This window comes from Stomoxys calcitrans, chromosome 2 (genome assembly GCF_963082655.1).
Source record: "Stomoxys calcitrans chromosome 2, idStoCalc2.1, whole genome shotgun sequence".
Taxonomy (NCBI): Eukaryota; Metazoa; Arthropoda; class Insecta; order Diptera; family Muscidae; genus Stomoxys; species Stomoxys calcitrans.
In genome coordinates, this window is record NC_081553.1 from 49,993,153 (window position 1) to 50,020,959 (window position 27,807).

The 27,807-nt window shown below is 39.4% G+C and overlaps 1 protein-coding gene across 1 annotated transcript; it reads left to right on the top strand.

Moving 5' to 3' along the window:
* Positions 1 to 7,060: 7,060 nt before the first annotated feature.
* LOC106083093 (pro-resilin) lies at positions 7,061 to 26,231 on the top strand. Its single transcript, XM_013245937.2, has 3 exons — positions 7,061 to 7,124; positions 23,105 to 23,186; positions 23,283 to 26,231. Exons 2-3 carry the CDS (start codon positions 23,160 to 23,162, stop codon positions 25,890 to 25,892), a joined length of 2,637 nt encoding a protein of 878 aa, XP_013101391.2. The 5' UTR covers positions 7,061 to 7,124; positions 23,105 to 23,159; the 3' UTR covers positions 25,893 to 26,231.
* The last annotated feature ends 1,576 nt before the right edge of the window (positions 26,232 to 27,807 follow it).

Genomic DNA, 27,807 nt, shown 5'->3' on the forward strand with positions numbered 1-27,807 from the left:
ATAGACAGACAGACAGACGGACGGAAATCGCAAGGATCCCATAAAGTATATATCATGGGGCCTTGCGATTTCCGTCCGTCTGTCTTAATGTCTATTGAAATCACGCAACAGTCTTTAAAAATAGAGATATTGAGCTGAAACTTTGCACGGATCCTTTTTTTGTCCATAAACAGTTTAAGTTCGAAGATGGGCTATATCGGACTATATCTTGATATAGCCCCCATGTAGACCGATCCGCCGATTTAGGGTCTTAGGCCCATAAAAGCCACATTTATTATCCGATTTTGCTGAAATTTGGGACAGTGTGTTATGTTAGGTCTTTCGACATACTTCTATAATTTGGTTCAGATCGGTTCAGATTTGGATATAGCTGCCATATAGAGCGATCCGCCGATTTAGGATCTTAGGCCCATAAAAGCCACATTTATTATGTGATTTTTCTGAAATTTGGGACAGTGAGTTAAGTTAGGCCCTTCGTTATTCATCTTCAATTTGGCTGAGATCTGTCCAGATTTGGATTTAGCTGCCATATAAACCGATTTTTCGACTTAAAGCTTTGGGCCCATAAAAGGCAAATTTGGGACAGTGAGTTGTGTTAGGCTCTTCGGATTTTTTTTTCAACTTGGCTCAGCTTGGTCCAGATTTGGATATAGCTGCCATATAGACCGATCTCTCGATTACGGTTTTGGGGCTATAAATGGCGGATTTATTGTCCGATTTCGCCTAAATTTGGGACATTGAGTTGTGTTAGGCTCTTCGGCATTTTTCTGCAACTTGGCTCAAATCGGACCACATTTGGATATAGACCGATATCTTGATTTAAAGTCTTGGCCCCATAAAAGGCACATTTATAATCCGATTTCGCTGAAATTTGATTTATGTTAGGCTTTTCGACACCCGTGTCTTTCAAATTGGTCTAAATTTGGATATGGTTACCAAAAATACCAATATTTTGTTCCACAAAATTGAGCAATGACTTGTACTTATAAGACCATTCAATATCCGTGTCGAATTTGGTCCAAATCAGACCATATTTCGACATAGCTACTACGGGGACATACGTTTTGCATTTTTCACCGGATTATGACGAAAGGTGGTTTACATGTATACCCGGGGTAGTGGGTATACAAAGTTCGGGCCAGCCGAACTTATCGCCTTTTTACTTGTTTCTCTATACTTCGACCAGTTAGATACTAAAAAGCACAATACACAGTACAACTAAATAGGAATAGCGAACCGGACCGGAGGTGTGCTCAGGTAATAAACAAGCGTTTTATGATTCCAAGGCCTTATATTAGAAGATCGGTCTAAGTTGGAGGTTATATACAAGTATGATCCGATCTTGACCATACTTGGTAGCTATGTCAAAGAATCAAATGCAACTTTCCATACCAGTTTTCAGTGTAATCAGATAAAAAATGAGTCCCTTTTGGGTTCATGATTTTAAATCAGCAACTCAATCTATATAGGGGCTATATCATAATATATTCCGATATAGTCCATCTTCGAACTTAGCCCGCCTATGGTAAAAATATTTATGTGTGCAAAGTTTCAGCTCAATATCTTCATTTTGAAAGTTTGAAGCGAGATTTCAACAGACGGACGGACAGATATGACTAGACGGTCTTAAAATTTTACGAAGCTCAGGAATATATATACTTTATAGGATCTGAAATAGAATTTCGATGATGCAACACAATGACCCCCGTCCTTCGGCGGCAATAAAAATTTTGTTTTACAGTTCCCAAACAAAATCGGCTTAAATTCATCAAAAGAACCTCAACACATAACAAACTTCATTCACATTTTTCCATAGAATTCCCACACCAATCTTCCGTGTACGTGGCATCAACAAAGAATATACCACAAATATTGCAAAAAAAAACCTAATTCTAAAGTTCAAAAACTTCAAAGATTTTAGTTTCAAGACCTTCATAAGAACAAATGTTTATATTACGTTACTTCACAAACCATTGCCATCGGTTACTTATCTTCTTGGACAACTAAACTTCACCGCACAACAAAGCATATTTGTCATAAACTAAATATTATGACATAATAATATTTCGAACAATTGATTCTTTTTGCCTTAAATGGTTCTTAACTTCAATACCTTGGTTGTATTGGAGCGCAAAGGTCATTGAGATCAAAAAAGTTATTACAAATATTAATTTTTATTTTCGATATGACAGCGAACCCATAATTTCGAACATTTATTTTGAAACGTGCAACTTCATCAGCAGGTAATTTAAAAGTGATTTATGGACCGCCATAAGTTTCAATACTTTACACATCGAAACTCACAACGCATTGAGCATCTTGTGGAGGAAGTTTTGAGAAAACGTTGGTGTTTTTCCATCAAAAAGAAACACATAAGCAATAGATGCTACTTATGATGGTATTGAGTTTCAACTAAACAACTGAACAAATGTTTAATGATGTGATCGATGTAATAGCAACGCTGATCTTCTTTAGTCAGAGTACCTTTGGTTTTACGCAAATCAGTCAAAACGGTAGGTGGACCTACAGCGAACAGCCTTCTTATTGCCGCATCATTGTTATGATGTTTCAACTAGTTGTGCAAAAATGCTTCGGAAAAATTGCGTAGCACAGGCACTTATGACGTCAAATATGAAGATCGGTTTATATGGCAGCAATATCGCAAATGCAAATTTGCCCACAAACATTCCATTAAGGAACTGGGGCAAACAAATCAATAAATGTTGTCCGATTCAAGTTTAATCTCAATGATAAGGGACCTCCTTTTTATAGCCGAGTCCAAACGGCATGCCGTAGAGCGACACCTCTTTGGGGAGAACATTTTACATGGCAAAGTACCTTTCAAATGTCGCCAGCATTAGGAGGGGATAGCCATCGCTGAAAAATTTTCTGATTTTCCTGCCAGGATTCGAACCTTGGCGTTCAGCGACATAGGCGTACATTCTAACCTCTGCGCTACGATGGCCTCCATATGGCCACCAATATTAGGTATTGAATTGACTTTGATCTCGTGCAAATTTTTTCCATGAACATTCCACTAAGGAACAAGGGCAAACTTCTCACATATCAGTACGATTCAAGTTTAAGTACGAGTCAAGTTTAAGCTCAATGATAAGGGGCCTCCTTTTAATAGCCAAGTCCAAACGGCGTGCCGATGTGTGACACCTTTTTTGAAGAGAAATTTTAAATGGCATAGTACCTCACCCCTCCAACATTAGGAGGGGAACACCACCGCTGAAAATTTTCTGATGGTCTTGCCAGGATTCGATCCCAGGCGTTCAGCATCATAGGCGGACATGTTAACATCTGCGGGCGCAATGAACTGCATTTTTGAGCATTCAAAACATCGATTTGATGAGTCATCCGCCGTATAGTCCTGACTTGGCACCGAATGACTTCCTTTGACTCCCGTACGTAAAAAAAATAAGAGGTTAACTTTTTTCAACACCTGAAGAAGAGGTTGATGTGTTCAGAATGCATGTTTTGGAGACTATTTTTTGTGCGGCTATGTTAAAGGTCATGTCTATGCAGACAATCCCGCTTCAATTGACCCATTGAAAGACAATATTAAAGAATTTATTCGTGAGACACCGGCCAAAATGTTGGAAAGAGTGTGCCAAAATTGGACAAAGCGGATAGAACATTTGAGGCGCAGTCACGGTCAACATTTGCATGAAATAATCTTCAAACGTTTAATTATATGGACCGTACTTTGGATTTTAAAAAAGATTTCATGCATTTTTTTGAAAATCTTTCCTGTAGCTCTTAAAAAATCACCCTTTGTAATCCAATATTTCGTCCATTGAAAGACGGGGATAACATACAAATATTTCACATATTTCGTTCGTCTTGTGTGTTACCGTAGCTTATGCTGAAGTGTATGATGGTATGTCAAAATTTTAATTTCATCTCTTCTTTTATCACCATAGGATTTGAAAAAAAAAAAAAAAAAAAACATGTAAAAAGGCGTTAAGATCGGCCGTGCCGAACTTTGAATACCCACCACCTCGGCTATATATGTAAACCGCCTTTCGTAAAAATCCGGTGAAAAATTAATAATGGTCTGAATCGGACGATAACTTGATATCATATATCATATAAAAGAAATTTTTTCCTTTTAACATATGTTTGCCTAAAAAGAGATGCAGGGAAAAGAACTCGATAAATACGATCCATGGTGGAGGGTATATAAGATTCAGCCCGGCCGAACATAGCACACTTTTACTTGTTTTTTAATAGTTTTCTTTTCGGTGCTATCCCACTGTGTATCAGTTAGACTGCCAGACGAATGCATGGTTTTTTAGGCAGTATTTTGTGCCAATACGTTGGCCGCAAAAAAGATTATAAGGATTGACCCGCCACTTTCGAAACCCAGGATATATATAAACAATATGGCAACCCTCAATGCCTTGAGCTCTAGAACGATAAGTTCGTAGTGGGGGCCCTGAACAGACTCCTGGCTCATGACCATGTTTTGACCTGGCTTCAGGGACACACCGGTGTTCTGGAAAATGAGAAGGAGGACTCTGACCAGTTGTTGACCGGAAAAGGACGAATGAGTTTATGATCCTTCAGAAGGGATCACTGAGTACGATTACAGGAGTCGTAACCGGACACTGTGCGTTAGGCCATTAGAGAATCCAGCACCTGCACAGGGAAATAGGCTTTCCTTCCTAGGGAGGCGGGTTTTCTACGATCTAGGCGAACTTGCACATGTATCTCTGCGTCAAGTGCCGACGAGAACTTGGCGGATGAATATTTGAATGAGTGTAGGCTTGGATTGGCGCTTGCCTATCCCTGTTTTCCTGCATTTTTCATGTGTCATCATCTTCCTGTCTCCCCTTCAGGACGCAGCGGGTGCAGTGTCATCATCATCATTATCATCGTAATCATAATTTCTCACCAAGTTTTCCTTTTTTCCTTTCCGAGTCCGAACGGCGTGTCACAGTGCGACATCTCTTTGGAGAGAAGTTTTACATGGCATAGTACCTCACAAATGTTGCCAGCATTAGGAGGGGAAAACCACCGCTGAAAATTTTTTTCTGATGTTCGAAGATGGGCTATATTGGACTATATCTTGTTATAGCCCCCATATAGACCGATCCGCCGATTTAAGGTCTTAGGCTCATAAAAGCCATATTTATCATCCGATTTTGCTGAAATTTGGGACAGTTAGTTGTGTTAGACCCTTCGATATCATTCTTCAATTTGGCGCAGATCGGTCCAGATTTGGATATAGTTGCCATACAGACTGATCTCTCGACTTCAAATTTTGGACCCATAAAAGGAGCATTTATTGGCCAATTTTGCAAACATTTGGGACAGTAAGTTGTGTTTGGCCCTGCGACATCCTTATTGAATTTGGCTCAGATCGGTTCAGATTTGGATATAGTTGCCATACAGGCTGATCTCTCGATTTAAGATTTTGTACCCATAAAAGGCGCATTTATTGTCCGATGTCGCCGAAATTTGGAACAGTGAGTTGTGTTGGGGCCTTCGACATCCCTAAGCAATTTGGACCAGATCGGACAATATTTCGATATAGCTCCTATGGGGGCATAAATTATGGATTATGACGAAGGTGGTTTGCATATATACCCGAAGTGGTGGGTATCCAAAGTTCGGCCCGGCCTTTAAAGGTATTAACTTTTTACTTGTTCTTACTAGGGTGTCACAATGGGCCGGACTGGCCTCCGAGTGAACTCAGCTTCTAGGGATGGCTACCCATTGCACCTAAACCTATGGACAAAATCGGCACTTAACCTGAAATAGCTCTCAAATAAACTGATTTCTTGATTTTACTCATTGTACCACTAAAGGGCGCACCACCAAACGCTTGGCTATAAAATTAGATATCAGCTAAGTGCTTTACTCCCAAATATGTTTCATTTGAATCCCATATTGCCATGGTCGGTAAATATGTTTAGTTTAGTAGGGTTTCAGGTTGAGAAACACCTGGCTCCAATCACTTGGCTCAAAATTGCATCTCAATTCGTTTTTTACTACCTTGCTACCTTTACTTTGAATCCCATATTGTCATGATTAACCTATATATCCATTTTGCGGGTTTTGGGATGCTGGTGGGGTCCCCTCAGTCACTCCTTTGGGTAACAAATTTTTGTTTTTAGGTCACTATATGAGTGTAAACTGAATCACCCTACCCATCTCCAGGGTTAGGGGAGGGTATTTGTGTTTTATTTAACATAAATTGGAATAATGAATAATTTTAATGATTTTTTCCCTACCAAGAGAAACTAGTAGACCCTTATTTGTTGCAATTTTTTTTTTTCTTAAAAAATCTTTTAAACATAATGCTTCCCAATTCATTGACCACCAAAAGTACATGTAGCAAACCGCAATATCTGTAAGCGATTTTTTCCTTTTCAAAAGCTAGTGCACTTGTTAGGCACTCGCAACCCACAACAGCAATACGGAGTAATACAACGCAGGAGAGCTTGCATGCATGTGCGTTGAACACCAACTAAAGAAAAACACTATAAAAATGGGGTGAGTAAACAAACTCCCCATGAGGCCAACTACTCTACCTCATAAGCACCCTAATTGGCAAAGATATGCTCACCTACTACAGAGCCATGCGAGAGCAAGGGAGTTGCATTACATAAAACAAAGCCCAGGCTAAAATTGTAATAGATTAAATGAGATGGGGAGCTTGGGCTTCACTCACTCTCATACATACGAAGAGCAGTCGATGAGCAATGATGATCATTATGATCTCTAGCTCAGCTTAGTGGTGAAAAATGTGAAGATGTGTCCAACAACAACCTCATCTTCAAATGTAAAGTAAATCACGGTAAGTTTACCCAGTTTCTGTTATTGTTTTCAATGTTGCTTGGGCTTATTTCAATTGCATCTATCTATGCCTCTGTGTTTCGCTTTTGTTGAATTTCAAAGTGAACATTTGTGGTATAAAAGCCAAATCTTGGGCTCAATGGGAACCATAGTTTACATTCAACTATCGGCATAAACGTATCTAACCATATCAACTTTACATACGAACTCTGGTGAGGAGATTCGTTCGATTCAACGCAAACTTATACGCATAGTTCGTGTGAACAATTCTAAGGATTCGTTCGCTGTCAAACGATAACAGCGATTAAAATTGGGTTAGTGTTAAACAAATAACAAAACAACATAAATGGTGATGAGAAAAAATTATGCAAATTATGCAAAAAAGTGAAACTTAAATTATGAAAAAATAAAAAAAAAAATGTATTACAACCATAAAGTGAACCTGAAAAATAACCAAAAATGGTCATTTAACTATTAGTCATGAAAAATATGTGTACGATTTTTTGGTGCAAAACGTTGAATTAAAATTTTCTTATGAGAAAATAAGGATGACTAATATAACACAAAAATATTTTTAAAAAAATTTTCAAATCATATAAGCAATATTTATTACTACAGTTTGAAAAAAGCGGTCTCAAACAACAAAATCAACAGCAAGGATATGGAATAAATTATTGAAAATTATTATACTTTGGAATGAAAGAAAACATTCGCAAAGTAAAATAAAAACTTTTAAATTGATTTGGGAAGCGTTGGAGGGAGGTACTTTAATTTCTTTGTGAGAATATATTGTATATATATGAGAGCCATATCTAAATCTGAACCGATTTCTATGAAATTCACCAGTAATTTCGAGAGTCATAAGAACATGCGTCCCGCCAAATTTCGAGAGAATCGGTTGACAAGTGACCATTTTATTTCATTATTACTGCAAATCAGACGAACATATATATGGGAGCTATATCTAAATCTGAACCGATTTTCACCAAACTTCTCATATATATTATGGTAGTCGTAGAGGAAGGTGTTGCACAAAATTTTTGGAAGATTTGTCAATAAATGCGCTTGCAATGGCTGTAGAAGTGAAAATTGGGCGATATATATATATATATATATATATATATATATAAGAGCTATATCTAAATCTGAACCGATTTCTATGAAATTCACCAGTAATTTCGAGAGTCATAAGAAAATCCGTCCCGCCAAATTTCGAGAGAATCGGTTGACAAGTGACCATTTCATTCCATTATTACTACAAATCGGACGAACAGCTATATCTAAATCTGAACCGATTTCCAGCAAACTTCTCATATATTGTGGTAGTCGTCGAGAAAGGCGTTGTACAAAATTTCGGCAAGATTGGTGAATAAATGCGCTTGCAGTGGCTCCAGGTGTGAAAATATATGGCAGCTATATCTAAATCTGAACCGATTTCTATGAAATTCACCAGTAATATTGAGAGTCAAGATAAAAACCCTCCCGCCAAATTTCGAGAGAATCGGATAACAAATGATTTTTTTATTGCATTATTAATACAAATCGGTCGAAAATATAAGTGGGAGCTATATCCAAATCTGAACCGATTTCTTCCAATTTCAATAGGCTTCGTCTCTAGGCCGAAAAACATGCCAGTACCAAATTTGAAGACGATCGGATGAAAACTGCGACCTGCAGTTTGTACACACATTAACATGGATAGACACACGAACATAGCTAAATCGAACCAGGAAGTGATTCTGAGTCGATCGAGAGTCATCATAAAAACTTTTCTGCCGAATTTCGAGAGAATCAGTAAACAATTGACTATTTCATTGCATTATTACTGCAAATCGGTCGAATATATGTTGGAGCTATATCCAAATATGAACCAATTTCTTGCAATTTCAATAGGCTTCATCTCTAGGCCGAAAAACATGCCTGCACCAAATTTTAACATGATATGATGAAAACTGCGACCTGCAATTTGTATACAAATTAACATTGACAGACGGACGTAGCTAAATCGAATCCGAAAGTGCTTCTGAGTCGATCGGTATACTTATCAATGGATCTCTTTCTTCTGGGTGTTACAAACATGTGCACTAAGTTATAATACCCGGAACCACAATAGTGATGTAGGGCATAAAAAATATTCTGTAATATCTTGGGAGTGAGATTTCTGGAAACTATTTTAGTGTATTGTTGCGTTTGAAGATTTCAATCACAAAAAAATTCTGTCAAAAAAAATTATTTATTGGGTCTAAATAGTGAAAATATGAAGGGAATCGAAGTAAAGGAGTTAATGGGTTAAAATTGTCTATGTGATTTTGTATTCAGACATCTACTGCTACCTTATCAAACCTTTACTGAAAAAGTATTTGTCCTTATTATACCCTCCAACATAGTATGGGGGTATACTACAATAATTTCGTCATTCTGTTTGTAATTCCTCGAAATATTCCTCTAAGACCCCAAAATGTATATATATTCTTGATCGTCATGACATTTTAAGTCGATGCTAGCCATGTCCGTCCGTCTGTCTGTCTGTCGAATGCACGCTAACTTTCGAAGGAGTAGAGCTAGCCGCTTGAAATTTTGCACAAATTCTTCTAATTAGTGTAGGTTGGTTGGGATTGCAAATGCACCACATCGGACTATATTTGGTTATAGCTGCTATATAGACCGATCTGGCGATTTTGGGGTCCTTAGCCCATAACAGGAGCATTTATTAGCGGTTTTCACTGAAATTTAGCATAGTGAGTTTTGTTAGACCCATCGATATCCGAACCAAAAATGGTCCAGATCGGAAGATATCTGGATATAGATGCCATATAGAGCGATCTGGCGGTTTAGGGACTTAAGACTATAACAGGCACATTTATTACCCGACTTTGCTGAAATTTGGAACAGTGAGTTGTTTCAGGACTCCCAATATCTGTCCCGAATATGGTCCAGATCGGGCTATATTTAGATAAAGCTGCCATAGAGACCGATTTTCAGCTTTATGTTCTAAAGACCAAAAAAGGAACAGTGAGCTGCTTTAAGACTCCCGACGTCCAAACCAAATATGTTCGACGTTGAACCATATTTAGATATACCTCTCACATAGATCGATCATCCGAATTAGGGCTTAATCATATGAACGGCGCACTTATTATCCGATTTCGCTGAAATTTTGAACTGTTACTTGTATAGAGCTTCTCGGCACCTGTACCAAATATGATTAAGATCGGACTATATTTGAATATTAATATAGATATAGTAGTGTAATAATAAATTTTGATAATAAATATATCAAAAACGTTCATATGGTCTGATCTGCCGCTAAAATTTAGCACAATGAGTTGTGTTAGACCCCTCGAAATTGGTACCGAGTATGGTCAACCTCGGGCTACATTTGGATATAATTGTCATTCCGATCTCCCGATTTTAGGTCTTGGATCCTATTGAATTTTGGCACATGGTTTTTTAAAACCGTGTACTGTCAGTTCGGTACTTGGAGCTGTCATATATACCGATCTCGCGATTTAAGTTCTTGGGCCCATAACAATCGCATTTCCTACCTATTTCGCTGAAATTTGGTACAATGAGTTTTATTAGACACCTACATATCCTTTCCGAATATAGGGGAAATCGGACTATATTTGATATAGCTGCCATATAGACCAACATTCTGTTTTACTGTCTTGAGCAGTAAATTGTATTAGGCCCCTCGGCGTTCGTTGCGAATTTGATCCAAATGGCATCATATTTCCATATAGCTGCTATGGGTACATAAATGATGAATTTTTCACCGTATTATAACGAAAGGTGTTTAATATACTTTCCGAGGTGGTGGGTATGCAAAGTTCAGCACCGCCGAACTAAATGCCTTTTAACATGTTCTTCTTTCTACCGAAAATTTTCTTCTCCTGATGAGATGAATTTTCATTGCAGCCTAACCATTATACCTCACTTTCTTAATTGACCATTATGTGTTTTTATACCCACCACCATAGGATGGTGGTTAGATTAGTATACCCTCATCTTATGGTGGACATACCGCATCTCGAAATAATGATCTGCGCCCCCATGCCATGTCCGTCCGTCTATCTGTCGAAATCACGATAGCGATCGAACGCGTAAAGCTAAACACTTGAAATTTTGCATAGACACTTCTTATTGATGTAGGTCAATTGGGATTTCAAATGGGCTATGTCGGTTCAGATTTTGATATAGCCCCCATATAAACCGATCCCCGGATTTGACTTCTTGAGTTAGAAGCCCCAATTTTTATCCGATTTGGCTGAAATTTAAGCAAAAGACTTGCGTTATTTCTTTCCATGTCATATATGAGCCGAATCGGTCAATAAACAGATATAACCCCCATATAAACCGATCCCCGGATTTGACTTCTTGAGCCCTTAGAAGCATCAATTTCCAGCCGATTTGGCTGAAATTTAGAGCAAGGGCTTAAGTTATGACTTCCAACTCCCATGCCAAGTATGATTGGAATCGGTCAATAAACAGATATCGCCCTCATATAAACCGATCCCCGGCTTTGACTTCTTGAGTTTCTATAGGCCTCAATTTTCATCCGATTGGGCTAAAATTTGGAACAAAGACTTGTGTTATGTCTTCCAGTATCCAAGCCAAGCATGATCTGAATCGGTCAGTGAACAGATAAAGCCCCATATAAACCGATTCCAGGATTTGACTTCTTGAGGCCCTAGAAGCCTCAATTATCATCCGATTAGGCTGAAATTTGGAACAAAGACTTGTGTTATGACTTCCAACATCCATGGGTAGTATGCTCCAAATCAGTACATAAACAGGTATAACACTATATAAACCGATTGACGAATTTGACTTCTTCAATCCGTAGAAGCCTCAATTTTCATCCGATTAGGCTGAAATTTGGAACAAAGACTTGTGTTATGACTTTCAACATCCATGGGTAGTATGCTCCAAATCAGTACATAAACAGGTATAACACTATATAAACCGATTGACGAATTTGACTTCTTCAATCCGTAGAAGCCTAAATTGACATTCGATTTGACGGAAATTTGGAAAATTTCAAGTATGATTGGAATCGGTCTATAAACAGATATAGCTCTCATATAAACCGATCCCCCGATTTGACTTCTTGAGTTTCTATAGGCCTCAATTTTCATTCGATTGGGCTACAATTTGGAACAAAGACTTGTGTTATGTCTTCCAGTATCCAAGCCAAGTATTATCTGAATCGGTCAGTAAACAGATAAAGCCCCATATAAACCTATCCACGGATTTGACTTCTTGAGCCCCTAGAAGACTCAATTTTCATCCGATTTGGCTGAAATTTAGATCAAGGACTTGTGTTATGACATCCAACATCCATGTGAAGTATGATCCGAATAGGTCCATAAACAGATATAGGCCCCATATAAATCGATCCGCAGATTTGACTTCTTGAGCCCCTAGAAGCCTCAATTTTCATCCGATTTGACTGAAATTTGGAACAAAGACTTGTGTTATGACTTTCAACATCCATGTGAGGTATGATCCGAATAGGTCCATACACAGATATAGCCCCCATATAAACCGATCACCGGATTTGACTTCTTGAGCCCTTAGAAGCCTCAATTTTCATCCGATTTGGTTGAAATTTAGAACAAAGACTTGTGTTATAACTTTCAAAATCCATGCTAAGTATGATCCGAATAGGTCAATGAACAAATATAACTCCCATATAAACCGATCCCCGGCTCTGATTGTCTTGAATCATAAATCCATCAAAAATATTTACAAAATTTTTTTTTATTAAATTTTTAAAAATATTCCTCCCATGAAAAACCAACTTAGCCTTATTTCTTTCTATTATATATGCAAAACAAACATCATCATGAACAAAAAAAAAATAAAGAAAACACAAACCTCCTATCATCTTTTTCGGTCTCGTGTACAGTTTCCTTATATAAAATTGGATTTTGTCGGTTATTCAATGATGTTGGTTTTTTTTTTTTTTTTTGTTTGTTTGTTTTAATTTTCTTCATGCTTTTTTATGTCAGCTTTTTGTGTCTTTCTTTAAATTCACACTGAACAAATGCAATTGCATGAGTGTATATATTTTTTGCGGAATTTAATTATATTTTCTAGTGGCTTTGTTATTTTTTAATTTTCCCTCCTTTTGAATTGCACTACATACGGGTATAGTGAATGCACATTTGTCTATATCTTTGGGTATAAATCTTTTCAATGTTAGTTTTAACATGGTCATAACCTATGTATGTTTTGCCTGATTCCTAATGTTGCTGACTGCCTGTCTGCAGACAATGCGAGTTGAATTGATTTGATAAAATACAAATCGACCACACGATTTGTTATGATATATACTTTGTGTGTGATAAGGTGGGTGAAAGGTTTCATTTACTATTGAATATAATAGTGACTGTTATATTGATTAAGAACATCATAAGAAGAGGCATTAAGTCGATCTGACCTTAACTCTAACTTTCGAAAGCGTATAGGTAGCTGCTCATCATTTTGCCCAAATTGTATACTCTACACCACTACTGTGGTACAGGGTATTATAACATAGTGAATTTGTTTGTAACAACCAAAAAGAAGAGAGATAAATCCATTGATAAGTATGCCGATCGACTCAGAATTACTTTCTGATTTGATTTAGCTATGTCCGTCTGTCCATGTTAATTTGTGTACAAAGTACAGGTCGCAGTTTTCATCCGACCCTCTTAAAATTTGGTACAGGCATGTTTTTCGGCCTAGAGACGAAGCCTATTGAATTGAATCGGTTCAGATTTGGATACAGCTCCCATATATATGTTCGTCCGATTTTCAGTAATAATGCAATAAAATTTGTTAACCGATTCTCTCAAAATTTGACAGGAAGGATTTTTTTATGACTCTCGACATTGCTGGTGAATTTCATTGAAATCGGTTCCGATTTAGATAAAGCTCTCATACATATATTTCGCCCGATTTTCACTCCTAGAGCCAGTGCAAGCGCATTTATTGACCAATCTTCCCAAAACTTCGGAAAACGCTTTCCTCCATGACTGTCACAGTATGTGAGAAGTTTGCTCGAAATCAGTTCAGATTTAGATATAGCTCCCATATATATGTTCGTCCGATTTTCAGTAATAATGCAATAAAATGGTCATTTGTTAACCGATTCTCTCGAAATTTGGCAGGAAGTATTTTCCTTTGACTCTCGACATTATTGTGGAATTTCATGGAAATCGGTTTTGATTTATATATGGAACTCATATCCACTCATCATGAATAGACTTACTAACGAGCAACGCTTGCAAATCATTGAATTTTATTACCAAAATCAGTGTTCGGTTCGAAATGTGTTCAAATTTTGACAAATTTTGTTCAGCGATGAGGCTCATTTCTGGTTGAATGGCTACGTAAATAAGCAAAATTGCCGCATTTGGAGTGAAGAGCAACCAGAAGCCGTTCAAGAACTGCCCATGCATCCCGAAAAATGCACTGTTTGGTGTGGTTTGTACGCTGGTGGAATCATTGGACCGTATTTTTTCAAAGATGCTGTTGGACGCAACGTTACGGTGAATGAACACATTTCGAACCGAACACTGATTTTGGTAATAAAATTCAATGATTTGCAAGCGTTGCTCGTTAGTAAGTCTATTCATGATGAAATGTCAAAGTATACTGAGCATCTTTCTCTTTGACACCATGTCTGAAATCCCACGTGATCTGTCAAATACTAATGCATGAAAATCCTAACCTCAAAAAAATCACCCTTTATATATATTTCGCCCGATTTTTACTCCTAGAACCAGTGCAAGCGCATTTATTGACCAATCTTCCCAAAACCTCTTACAACGCTTTCCTCGACGACTGTCACCGTATGTGAGAAGTTTTCTCGAAATCGGTTCAGATTTAGGTATAGCTCCCATATATATGTTCCTCCGATTTTCAGTAATAATGCAATAAAATGGTCATTTGTTAACCGATTCTCTCGAAATTTGGCAGGAAGGATTTTCTTTTGACTCTCGACATTGCTTGTGAATTTTATGGAAATAGGTTTCGATTTATATATGGAACTCATATATATATATATATATATATATATTTCGCCCGATTTTCACTCCTAGAGCCAGTGCAAGCGCATTTATTGATCAATCTTCCCAAAACTTCCACGACGAATGCCAGAGTATTTGAGAAGTTTGTTCGAAATCGGCTCAGATTTTGGTATATATTCCCATATATATTTTCATCCGATTTTGAGAAATATTGCAAGAAAGTGCTCAGTTTTAAATGGATTCTTTCAAAATTTTGCAGTAAGGATTTTCTTATGACTCTCGATATTACTGGTGACAGATTTTAACTCCAAGAGCTACTGCAAGCGCATTTATTGACCCATCTTGCCAAAATTTTGCACAGCGCTATCGTCGACGACTGTCACAGTATCTTATAAGTTTTTCCGAAATCGGTTCAGATTTAGGTATAGCTCCCACATATATATGTTCGTCCGATTTTTAGAAATATTGCAAGAACGTGCTCAGTTTTAAATGGATTCTTTCGAAATTTTGCAAGTAAGGATTTTCTTATGACTCTCGATATTATTGGTGAATTTCATAGAAATCGGCCCAGATTTAGGTAAAGCTGTCATATATGTATATCGACAGATTTTAACTCCATGAGCTATTGCAAGCGCATTGTTAGACCAATCTTGCCAAAATTTTGCAAAACGCTTTCCTCGACGACTACCACATTATCTGAGAAGTTTGCTCGAAATCGGTTCAGAATTAGATATAGCTTGTATTTATATGTTCGTCAGATTTTAGGCAATTTGCAACAATGATGTCATTTGTCAACCAAAGTTATTACAGTTTGAACATATTTGCTCGATTTTTATGGATATACTAGGTCAGTTTGTATGATAAATGGACAAAATGGGTCCATGTGGAGAATAACTCCAGTATAATCGAATTGTCCGATTTGATTTCTAGACAACATGGAAGGTGCAATTGCAAACGCAAATTTGCCCATGAACATTCCATTAAGGAACTGGGGCAAACTTCTCATAAATCAATGAGTGCTGTCCGATTAAATTTTAAGCTCAATGATAAGGGACCTTCTTTTTATAACCGAATCCGAACGGCAGAGCGATACCTCATTGGGAAGAAGTTTTTACATGGCAAAGTATATCACAAAAGCCGCCAGCATTAGAAAGTGATAGCCACCGCTGAACAACTTTCTGATGTTCCTGCCAGGATTCGAACCCAGGCTCATGGGCGGACATGACGTAACTTCTGCGCTACGGTGACCTCCAACTTTGTTTTGTTTTAATGTGTATTTCATTCAAACCAATTTCTTTTTCTTCATAATACAATTGACCCCCTCTAATGTATATGAATTGAAACCCATTTTCTATTCGTATTGTGGATGCGTTAATCACATTAGTCTTGGTGATGATGGATACAAATGGAAACAATCATAACAAATCATTTGTTGTTTGTTGTTTTACTACCAAAAGAAAAAACTGATGTAATTGAGTTGATTTCGATTTTATGCGGCGTCATTCTTGGTAGATGAAATTTACAACTCTAATAATTGTGTAATAAACCTAAAATTTGGTAATGATTTTGATTTCTTTAGAAATAGAAAAATAGAAAACAAATTTCCCACAAATAAAAAGGCATTCGTAAAAATTGTGTTTACAAACATTAAATTTTGTCAACTAGTATTCATGTACAATAAATTTAATGAATAGTGTAAACAATCATCAGTGATTTGTGACATTTATTTGTGACTTAATTGCTCATCACAGACCATTTCAATCTAACCTTGGAAGACATTTCGATGTGTATAGATCTTGTGCTCCTCTTCTCTAACTTCAGACACCTCGTTTGAAAATGCCGTTCTCTACATGGTATCCCAAAGAAATATGGACAAAAATTGCTGTGCTATTGGAGCTATATCAAGTTATAGTCCGATTCGGACCATAAATGAATTAAATGTTGACGACCATAGTAGAAGTCATTGGGTAATATTTCAGTCCCTTGGGTTAAGAATTTCCCCTTGTAGGGGCTCAAAAAGCATAATAGGGAGATCGGTTTATATGAGAGCTGTATCAGACTATAGATTGATTCAGACCATATTGGACACGTATGTTGAAGGTATGAAGATTTGCGCCCTCTAGAGGCTTAAGAAGTCAAGCACAGTTTTTGGAAGTCATAACAAAACACTTCATATACAATTTCAGCCAAATCGCGCCCACTAGTGCCTCAAGAAATCAAGATCCAAGATCGTTTTATATGACAGCGATATCAGGTTATGAATCGATTTGAACCATATTTAGCGCAGTTGTTGGAAGTTATAACAAAACACCTAATATCAAATTTCTGCCATATGGGTTTATATGACAGCTATATCAGATTATGTACCGATTTGAACCATACTTAGCACAGGTAGTTGGAAGTCATAACAAAACACATCTTGCAAAATTTCAGCCAAATCGGATGAGAATTGCGCCCTCTAGAGGCTCAATAAGTCAAGATTCAAGATCGGTTAATATGACAGCGATATCAGGTTATTAGTCGATTTAAACCGTACTTAGCACAGTTCTTGAAAGTCATAACAAAACACCTTATGCAAAATTTTAGCCAAATCGGATGACAATTGCACCCTCTAGTGACTCATGAAGTCAAGATCAAAGATCGGTTTGTATGGCAGCTATATTTAAACATAGATCGATATGGCCCATTTACAATCCAAACCGACCTACACTGATAAGAAGTATTGGGTTGCCCAAAAGAAAGTAAATGCATTTTTAATAAAACTTAGTATGAACTTTAATCAAATATACCTTTTTTACACTTTTTTTCTAAAGCAAGCTAAAAGTAACAGCTGATAACTGACAGAAGAAAGAAGGCAATTACAGAGTCACAAGCTGTGAAAAAATTTGTCAACGCCGACTATATGAAAATTCCGCAATTACTTTTTGGGCAACCCAATATTTGTGCAAAATTTCAAGCGCCTAGCTTTACCCCTTCGAAAGATAGCGTGCTTTCGACAGACGGACGGAGCCACTAGATGGCGCAATTCTTATCCGATTTGGCTGAAATTTTTGCATGAAGTGTTTTGTTATAACTTCCAATTACCTGTGCTAAGTATGATTTAAATCAGTACTTAATCTGGTACAGATGTCATATGAACCAAACTAGAATCTTGACTTCTTAGGCCTCTAGAGGGCGCAATTCTTATCCGATTTGGCTGAAATTGTGCATGACGAATTTTGTCATGACTTCCAATAACTGTGCTAAGTATGGTTCAAATCGGTACATAATCTGATATAGCTGTCATATAAACCGATCTTGGATGTTGACTTCGCTGCTATATCTGAACAAATGCCACTGTATGGATCGATAGGCTTCATGAGCTCTTCAAAGAAGAAATGTTTACTTAATTTTGCGGAGTTTGGTAACAACTCACTCTATCGTCAATTTTAAATATTGTTGGCTTTTTGATGTGGTTCAAAATGTGTAGTTTAAAATATGGTTGAGTAGGCGCAGTTGGATTCGGATGCCCTGGGTCTTATATAATAAAGATAAAATTTTTAAAACCATGAATTAAATGCACTAACATTCTGTTTATGCCTAGAAAGGTCAGTAAAAAGAAGTTTTCCCATAAAAACAATGTCATTCAACGACATAACTCAGCATTTTGAACTTCATATAAAAACCTTGAATTTCAATTGATCTGATACTAGCAGTTTCAATAACATATTCTCAAAATAATTATAAACATTTTTTAATTGGCGTTTCATCTAAATTACATTTGAAAAATGAGATGATGAGTAGAGTGGATTTCTTAATTATCCGCAGATATTGCAAAAAGCAAAACTAAAACAAAAGCAAAAGTTTTCAAACATGAAACAGCAAAAAACCAATGACGGATGAAACTTTGTTTTAGTATTCAAATGGATTTTATGCTACTTTTATGAACGATCTTAGCAAATCATAAGAGCAGTATAACGATTTTCCAAACCAGCATAGGCATAGGTTTGAGTTTTCCAAACAGTTCCAACTAACTACAGTAGCCGGAGCACAACAAACAGTTCCATCAAGTCATCTGAAAACAAAGTGCTTACTGTGACTACTCAAGTGGCATGGACACCATCACCAACTCGCTGCTGGTCTGACTAACTGATAAATATTGTAGAGATCTCTGATAAACGTTACACGAGTGCGTCATTTTCAAAGCCTAAGCGAGGTCATGTTAATGTAACTGAAGATGGAACTCGAACAGAGTCAGCTTCAGCGCCACCATCATTATTATCAACATTTTATGAATGACACCGGGCCGTGGCTTCAAAATGCAAAAACAACACCAGCTGGCAAATGATAAAAATTTTGTGATGAACAGAAAATGTTGATTTTAATTGACGTTTAATGATTTAAAACTTCCCTATTACAAGTCACTGCTGCTGCAGCTACACACATCGATCAAGCAACTCCAAACTCCTCAATGACTGGCTTCCCCTGTACACACTACACTTCATCATCATCATCATCATCATTGGTTTTCCTTATGTTGAAGATAACATTGCGTTAGGTTTACCAATTGCATGTTGCGGTAGTCGCCAATTGGAGTTAATAGGTCTTTCGTCGTTTCATTACTTCTCATTGCCCATCTTCGTTTTCATTGTGGTTTAGTTTCCACCAAAACAAAAAAAAACACGCTTGCAACTGAGGTGTTGTTACCTAGCCGGCATCAAGTGTATACAAGCATTCATTATTTAAGCTTAGCTTAAACGCTACTATTTTGACTTTTGGTTCAGTGTGACACTCCATTTCACGCATTGTGCCAAATTTTAATGAACACTTTTTGTATAACCCAAAAGAAAACTAAAACTTCATAACAATAAAAAGGTTTTTATAACACTGACATACAGAAAACTTAAAAAATAATATTAAAAAGAATGAAAAATTTCGCCCTCTATAGGCTTCAGATATCAAATCTCGATATTGGCTTAAGCTGCGTAACTGCAAGCGAAATTTTCGGTAATGGTATCGAAACCGAAAACGAAAATTTTGTTCGAGGTGCATACCAGCCTTTATATATGGGAGTGAAATCATTTTATGATCATACTTGACGTAGATGTTTAAAGTCTTAACTGTGGTCATCAGTGGTTCAAAATTTAAGCCAAATCAAATGAATATTGCGCCCTCTGTAGGCTCATTAAGACAATTTGGGAGATTGTCTTATATGGCAGCTACATCTGATTGTAGACCAATTTGAAAAATACTTTGCATAGACACTAGAGGTCATTACGTATGCCATTGTGCAAAATATCTGATACATGAGTTAGTACTAGCGCCCTCTAGGGACTCAAAAAGTCAAATTGGGAGATCCCATTTAAAGGGAGTTATAAAAGGTTATAGGTCATTTTGTTGGAAGTCATAACAAAACAAATATTCATTTCTTATAATACCCTCCACCATAGGATGGGGATAAACCATTTTCGTCATTCCGTTTGTAGCACATCAAAATATTGGTCTGAGACCTAATAAAGTATGTATATTCTTGATCGTTTTGGCATTATAAGTCAATTTAGCCATGATCGTCCGTCCATCTGTCTGTGTTTTCTGTCTATCCGTCCATCTGTCTGTCCATCCATCTGTCTGTCCGTCCATCTGTATATTGGTCTGTACCCCGTCTGTCCGTCCGTCTGTAGACAGCACGCTATCTTTCAAAGAAAAAAAGCTAGCCACTTGAAATTTTGCACGAACACTTCCTGTAGGTGTGAAGGCCACCGTATCCCAGAGGATAGCATGCCCGCTTTGAAGCTAAACGACAGGATTCGATTCCTGGCGAGAACATCATTAAAATTTTCAGCGGTGGTTATCCCCTCCTAATGCTGGAGACATTTGGGAGGTACTGTACCATTTGGTATAGGAGCCATGTAAAAACTTCTCCACAAAGAGGTGCCGCACTGCGGCACGCCGTTCGGAATCGGCAACAGAAAGGAGGCTCCTTGTCATTGAGCTTATCTTCAATCGAACAGCACTCATTGATATGTGAGAAGGTGCCCCTGTTCCTTAATGGAATGTTCATTAGCAAATTTGCATTTTAACTTCCTGTAGGTCGGTTGGGATTGTATATATCGGTCCATGTTTTTATAAAGCTGCCATATAAACTGAACTTGGATCTTTATTTCTTGAGCCTCTATAGGGCGCAATTATTATACGATTTTTTTCTCAAATTTAGCATGAGGTGTTTTGGTAGTAATTCCAACAACTATGCTACGTATGATAAAAATCTATTAAAAACCTGATATAGCCCCCATACAAACCAATATCGGATCTTGACTTCTTGAGCCTCTAGAGGGCGCAATTATTATCCAATTTGGATGAAATTTGGTTTGAAGTGGTTTGTAATGAATTCCAACAACTGTGCTCTATTCATAACCTGATATAGCTCCCATATAAACCAACCTAACATAGCTCTTGAGCCTCTAGAGGGCGCAATTATTATCTGATTTAGCTGAAATTTGGTACAAAGTGTTTTGTTTTGGATTCCAACGATTGTGCCAAATATGGTCAAAATCGATGCATAACATGGCATAGCTCCAATAAAAACCATATGACATCGTAAGCCTCTTGAGGGCGAAATTATTATCGGATTTAGCTTCGGTATGAAGTGTTTTGTTTTGAATTCCAACGATTGTGCTAAGTATGGTTAAAATCGATTAATAACGTGGCATAGCTCCTATATAAACCAATCTCAAATTTGTCTCAAATTCAGCATGAGTTATTTTGTTATAATTTCCAACAACTGTGCAAAGTATGGTCAAAATCGATTTATAACCTGAAATAGCTGTCCTATAAAGCAATCTCGGATTTTGATTTCTTAAGCCTATAGAGGGCGCAATTATTATCCGATTTGGCTGATACTTTGAACAAAGTGTTTTGCCTTGACTTCCAATATTTATGCCAAGTGAGGTCTAAGTCTGTTCATAATGTGATATAGCTTCCATAAAAACCAATCTCAGATCTTGATTCCTTGAGCCTCTAGAGGGCGCAAATCTTATCCGATATGGCTAAAATTTAGCACAAGGACTTCCTCCTTTCTTCTGACCTTAAATATACGTGCTTAATATCGCGTGAATCGGTCCATAACCTGATATAGCTCTCATATAAACCTATCTTCCCATGTTGCTTCATGAGCCTCTAGAGGGCGCAATTCTTATCCAGTTTTGGCTTAAATTTTTTAATGAAATATTTTATTTTGACTTTCAGCAACTGTACTAAGTACGGTCTGATTCAGTTCCTAACCTGCTATAGCTCCCATATAAACTGATCCCCCGATTACATTTCTTGAGCCTCTAGAGAGCGCACTTCTTAACTGATTTTGCTAAAGTTTTGCGGGAGGTGTTTTGTTACGACTTTCATCAACAATGCCATGCATGGTCTAAATCGGTTTATAACTAGATATAGCTCCCATATAAACCGATCCTTCGATTAAAGTTCTTCAGCCTCTAGAGGGCGTAGTGTTTGGTTTGACTTCCAACACCTGAGCTAAGTACGGTCAATATCGAACTATAATCAGACATGGCTTCCATATAAACCAAACTCGGTTCTTGACTTTTGGAGCCACTGGAAGGCTCAAATCGGATCGAATCTGGCTAAAATTTTGTATTGGGTTGTCCAAAAAGTAATTGCGGGTTTTTTGAAAGAAAGTAAATGTATTTATGATAAAAATTAGAATACTTTAATCAAATATACTTTTTTACACTTTTTTTCTAAAGCAAGCTAAAGGTAAAAGCTGATAACTGACAGAAGAAAGAATGCAATTACAGAGTCACAACCTGTGAAAAAATTTGTCAACGCCGACTATATGAAAAATCCGCAATTACTTTTTGGGCAACCAATACAAAAACTTCTACGTATATATAAATATATGGTGCTTAATTAATGAATTGGTCCATAACCTGAAATAGCTCCCATATAAACCGATCTATCGATTTTACTTCTTGAGCCTCTAGTGGGAGCAATACTTATCCGCTTTGGCTGAAATTTTGCAAAATGACTTCTACTAAGATCTTGAACATCCAAACCAAGTATGGTGCAAATCAGTCCATAACCTGATATAACTCTAATAGCATATCAATTCTTACCGATTACCCTTTGTTTGCCTATTAAGAGGTGTCAGTAAAGGATTTGACAAATGCTATCCATGATGAAGGGTATATAAGATTTGGCCAGGCTGAACTTAGCATGCTTTTACTTATTAATTAATTTAAAAAAAAAATATATATTTATGATTTTTTTCTTCTGTGCTTCTTTTGTAGAGTTTGGGGAGCTTGAATTGTAGTGCATAACTTTTTTTTACCCAACATTGGCACCATGAAACTTCTCAGCACCTCCGCCGCGGTAAGTTTTACCTCACTAACGAGTATAGCCACATAATTTCTTCACATCATTAACTTGGTCATATTTATTTTGCTTCTCATTTTCTTTTCCAATCAGCTGCTATGCGTTACATTATTTGCCATGACGTCTGAAGCGAAGAAACGTGAGGCTCCTGTAAGCAACAGCTATTTGCCACCTTCCACAAACAATCGCGGCTCGTCCTCTTACAGTTCACCATCAAACTCCTATTTGCCTCCTGCTTCGGGACCAGCTTCGAATAGTTATGCCCCCAGTGGTCCTGCATCAAAGCCTTCATCTTCATATGGAGCTCCACCCAGAAGTCCTTCGTCTAGCTATGGTCCACCACCACCGCCATCAGGACCAGCGTCTGGCTATTCAAGTCGTCCTAGCTCAAGCTATGGCCCCCCAAAGAAGAGTTCTTCGCGTCGTCCCTCATCCAACTATGGACCACCCAAGCAACCTTCTTCCAGTTATGGACCTCCTGCAAGGGCACCCTCATCTAGTTATGGACCACCTAAGTCATCGCCTCCCTCTTCGTCATATGGAGCTCCCGCTAAAACTCCCTCATCCAGTTATGGTGCTCCTGCAAGGGCTCCTTCCTCTAGCTATGGTCCACCTAAATCATCACCACCATCGAGCAGCTATGGTGCACCGGCTAAAACACCATCTTCTAGTTATGGAGCTCCTGCTAAGGCTCCTTCCTCCAGCTATGGTGCGCCTTCAGCTCCTTCCTCTAGTTATGGTGCCCCAGCTAAGGCTCCTTCCTCCAGTTATGGTGCTCCTTCGGGTCCAGCAGCTCCCTCCTCTAGTTATGGTGCACCAGCCAAGGCCCCATCCTCCAGTTATGGTGCTCCTTCGGGCCCAGCAGCTCCCTCCTCTAGTTATGGCGCACCAGCTAAGGCTCCATCTTCCAGTTATGGTGCCCCTGCAGCTCCTTCTTCTAGTTATGGTGCCCCAGCTAAGGCACCATCTTCCAGCTATGGTGCACCATCAGCTCCCTCCTCCAGTTATGGTGCCCCAGCAAAGGCTCCCTCTACTAGTTACGGTGCTCCTTCTGCTCCCTCTTCTAGCTACGGTGCTCCTGCTCAAACTCCTTCATCCAGTTATGGAGCCCCAGCCCAAGCTCCATCGTCCAGCTATGGTGCCCCAGCTCAAGCTCCATCGTCCAGCTATGGTGCTCCCGCAAAAACACCTTCCTCCAGCTATGGTGCTCCAGCTCAAACTCCCTCATCAAGTTATGGTGCTCCTGCACAAGCTCCCTCATCCAGTTATGGTGCTCCTGCACAAGCTCCTTCATCCAGTTATGGTGCTCCTGCTAAGGCTCCCTCTTCTAGTTATGGTGCCCCAGCTAAAGCTCCTTCATCTAGCTATGGTGCTCCTGCTCAAGCTCCCTCCTCAAGTTATGGTGCTCCTGCTCAAGCTCCCTCCTCAAGTTATGGAGCTCCTGCTCAGGCTCCCTCTTCCAGTTATGGTGCTCCAGCTAAAGCCCCCTCTTCCAGTTATGGTGCCCCTGCTCAAGCCCCCTCTTCTAGTTATGGTGCTCCAGCTAAAGCCCCGTCTTCAAGTTATGGTGCTCCTGCCCAAACTCCCTCATCCAGTTATGGAGCTCCAGCTCAGACGCCTTCTTCTAGTTATGGTGCACCAGCCCAGGCTCCCTCATCCAGTTACGGTGCTCCAGCTCAGGCTCCTTCCTCCAGTTACGGTGCACCAGCTCAGGCTCCTTCCTCCAGCTATGGAGCTCCAGCTCAGGCTCCCTCCTCCAGTTACGGTGCTCCAGCTCAAGCTCCCTCATCCAGCTACGGTGCTCCAGCTCAAGCTCCTTCATCCAGCTACGGTGCTCCAGCTCAAACACCTTCCTCCAGTTACGGTGCTCCAGCTCAAGCTCCCTCATCCAGCTACGGTGCTCCAGCTCAAGCTCCTTCATCCAGCTACGGTGCTCCAGCTCAAACACCTTCCTCCAGTTATGGTGCCCCAGCTCAAGGACCTTCCTCAAGTTATGATGCTCCAGCTCAAACTCCCTCCTCCAGTTATGGTGCTCCTGCCCAGGCTCCCTCCTCAAGCTATGGTGCCCCAGCTCAAACTCCCTCCTCCGGTTATGGTGCTCCTGCCCAAGCGCCCTCCTCAAGCTATGGTGCCCCAGCTCAAACTCCCTCATCCAGCTATGGTGCTCCAGCCCAGACACCTTCCGGCAGTTATGGTGCTCCCGCCCAGGCCCCTTCATCTAGCTATGGCGCCCCATCTCAAGGTTCATCCTCATCATTCCAACCCATACAACCGCCTTCAACTAGCTATGGCACCCCAGCAAAGACACCATCGTCTAGCTATGGCGCCCCCACTGGGCCATCATCTGGCTATCCTTCGGGGCCCTCTTCCAGCTACAATGCTCCTTCGGCGCCCAGCTCTTCCTATGGTGCTCCCTCACAACAAGGCGGTACTGGCTCAGGCTATAGCTATTCTGCTCCTGCTTCTTCCAGCTATGATGCTCCTGCACAAACTCCCTCTTCAGGTTATGGTGCACCCTCGGGACCATCTTCTTCGTACAATGCCCCAAGTGCGCCATCTTCCTCATATGGTGCTCCCCCCACAGGCAATGACAATGGCGGAGGTGGCTCCAATGATGGGGGCTATTCCTATCCTGCACCCTCTAGCAAAGTACCCGATACCATTCCCCAGAGTTATTCCTCGGATGGCGGTTACTCTTATTAGATTTTAGATCAAACGAAATCGGGGCAGTACTTGATTTCACACAAAACGTGCCTTAATTTTATGTTTTTGTTTAGGCGAGAGCATTCGTTTCCTTCCTTCCACCATTAGGCCAAATTGAATCACAAAATTCAAGCAATTTGAAGCAGCGTCAGCTTCAGATTGCAGGCTAAACATCTCTCTTCCACCCAACGAACTACAAGGTTTATTTCATTGAACTAAATTATTTTCTTATACGAATATTTTTATATTTGGAATTTTAAATTAAGTTTTTTAGTATTCTTTTTTTATGTTATATATGTATGTTATAATAAAATTACAAAAGTATTTTTACAAGGAAAATTTGTTTTTCATTTGGAAACAAGGGACTGATTTATGGTTTTTCGGAATTTTTAGAATTATGTCATTGTTTGGATATTCGATGGCAGCGCGCACGGCCCCTGAGTCTTCAAGATGGACTATGACTTCCAAAAGAACGCCACAGCCATTTCGGAAGGAGAAGATGGTTGTTGAAAAAGGTAAAGAGCCGCTATCTTTTGCCAAAGTTGGCAGGAAGCACAACAGAGATGAACTGACGTAAGCACTCATCGATTCCACCAGATCATCAGTCTCAAGGATCTGATTAACGAGCGGATTTTGGAACATCTGTTGAACTCCGAAAAGGGTCCAGCGATACAAATTATGAGCTGTGAGTATAGAGGGGACATCTAGGTGCTGCGTTTTGCGTCAGCAGAATGTATCGATACCATCAAAAAGGTGTCTGTTGACAATGGCATATGAAATCCTCCAACGTCTTATCATCTTCCCCACATGCCCTACACGTGCTATTAATTGCCGCACCGATTTTGCATAAGTGAGCTCGCAGTCCATTGTGTCCTGTTATGATACCGAAGGCTATACATCCTATGACCTCCTTCTTACTTCCTTTCAGTATAGCCCGTCTTCTCACGATCTGGATCTTTCCATAGGACTTTCGCCGTCCTATCTACCTTTCTACCAACCACCTCACTCTGAGGCCTCTGTCCGCGACTTGCCGTGTCAGCTACTCCGTATGGAGCATTCCACTATCCGCAACCTGTGGACACGCCCGGTAGCTCGCACCTAAGCTTCTAATAACATATATGAGCATCACACAGATCTCACCTTAAAGTCCTAGTCTGTGCGGTGCTCACAGCTATCCCGTGCCACGCCAACACAGGGGTTCATCATCGATGTCGCACTACCAGAATCCATGCGCCACCCAAACTTTGCCATCTCGTTAGACGCTTCGTTTTGCATCACCTCCGTGATGGACCGGAACCCAGCACAAGCTGACAGCAACCCCCAAACGTCCGAGACGCTACTTGCATCTCCCGACAAGCCTTAACCTCACATGACCCACAGCCAGGGCCTAAACGCCGCCTGACTGTATACATTAATCGTGACAGTCTAGAAGGGGCCCACTCCTGACTTAGGATCAGCTCCAAGCAAAAACCTCTGCCTGATAGGCATCAGACCCATTTAGAAGTCTCTGTGACTCCCTTATTTCTAGGAATTCCACAAAAATCCCTGCCCCGGTGCTTCCATCCAGTTTGGACCAGCAGCCAGGGCCTCAGCGCCTGACTGTCTCGCAGTCCATTGTGTCCTGTTATGATACCGAAAGCTATACCTCCTATAACCTCCTTCTTACTTCCTTTCAGCATCGTCTTCTCACGATCCGGATCTCCCCATAGGATTTTCGCCGTCCTATCTACCTTTCTACCAACCACCTCACTCGGAGAAATCTTGTCCATTGTGTTTGAAATAGAAAGATATTAAAATAGAGAGGAGAGACGACAGCCATAAGAAAAAAGTCAGCATAGATACCACAAGAATTCTCACCCACTAGAGGAGCACCCCGTCACCAATCCCAGACCCTTGAAAAAGTCGAGAATGACTC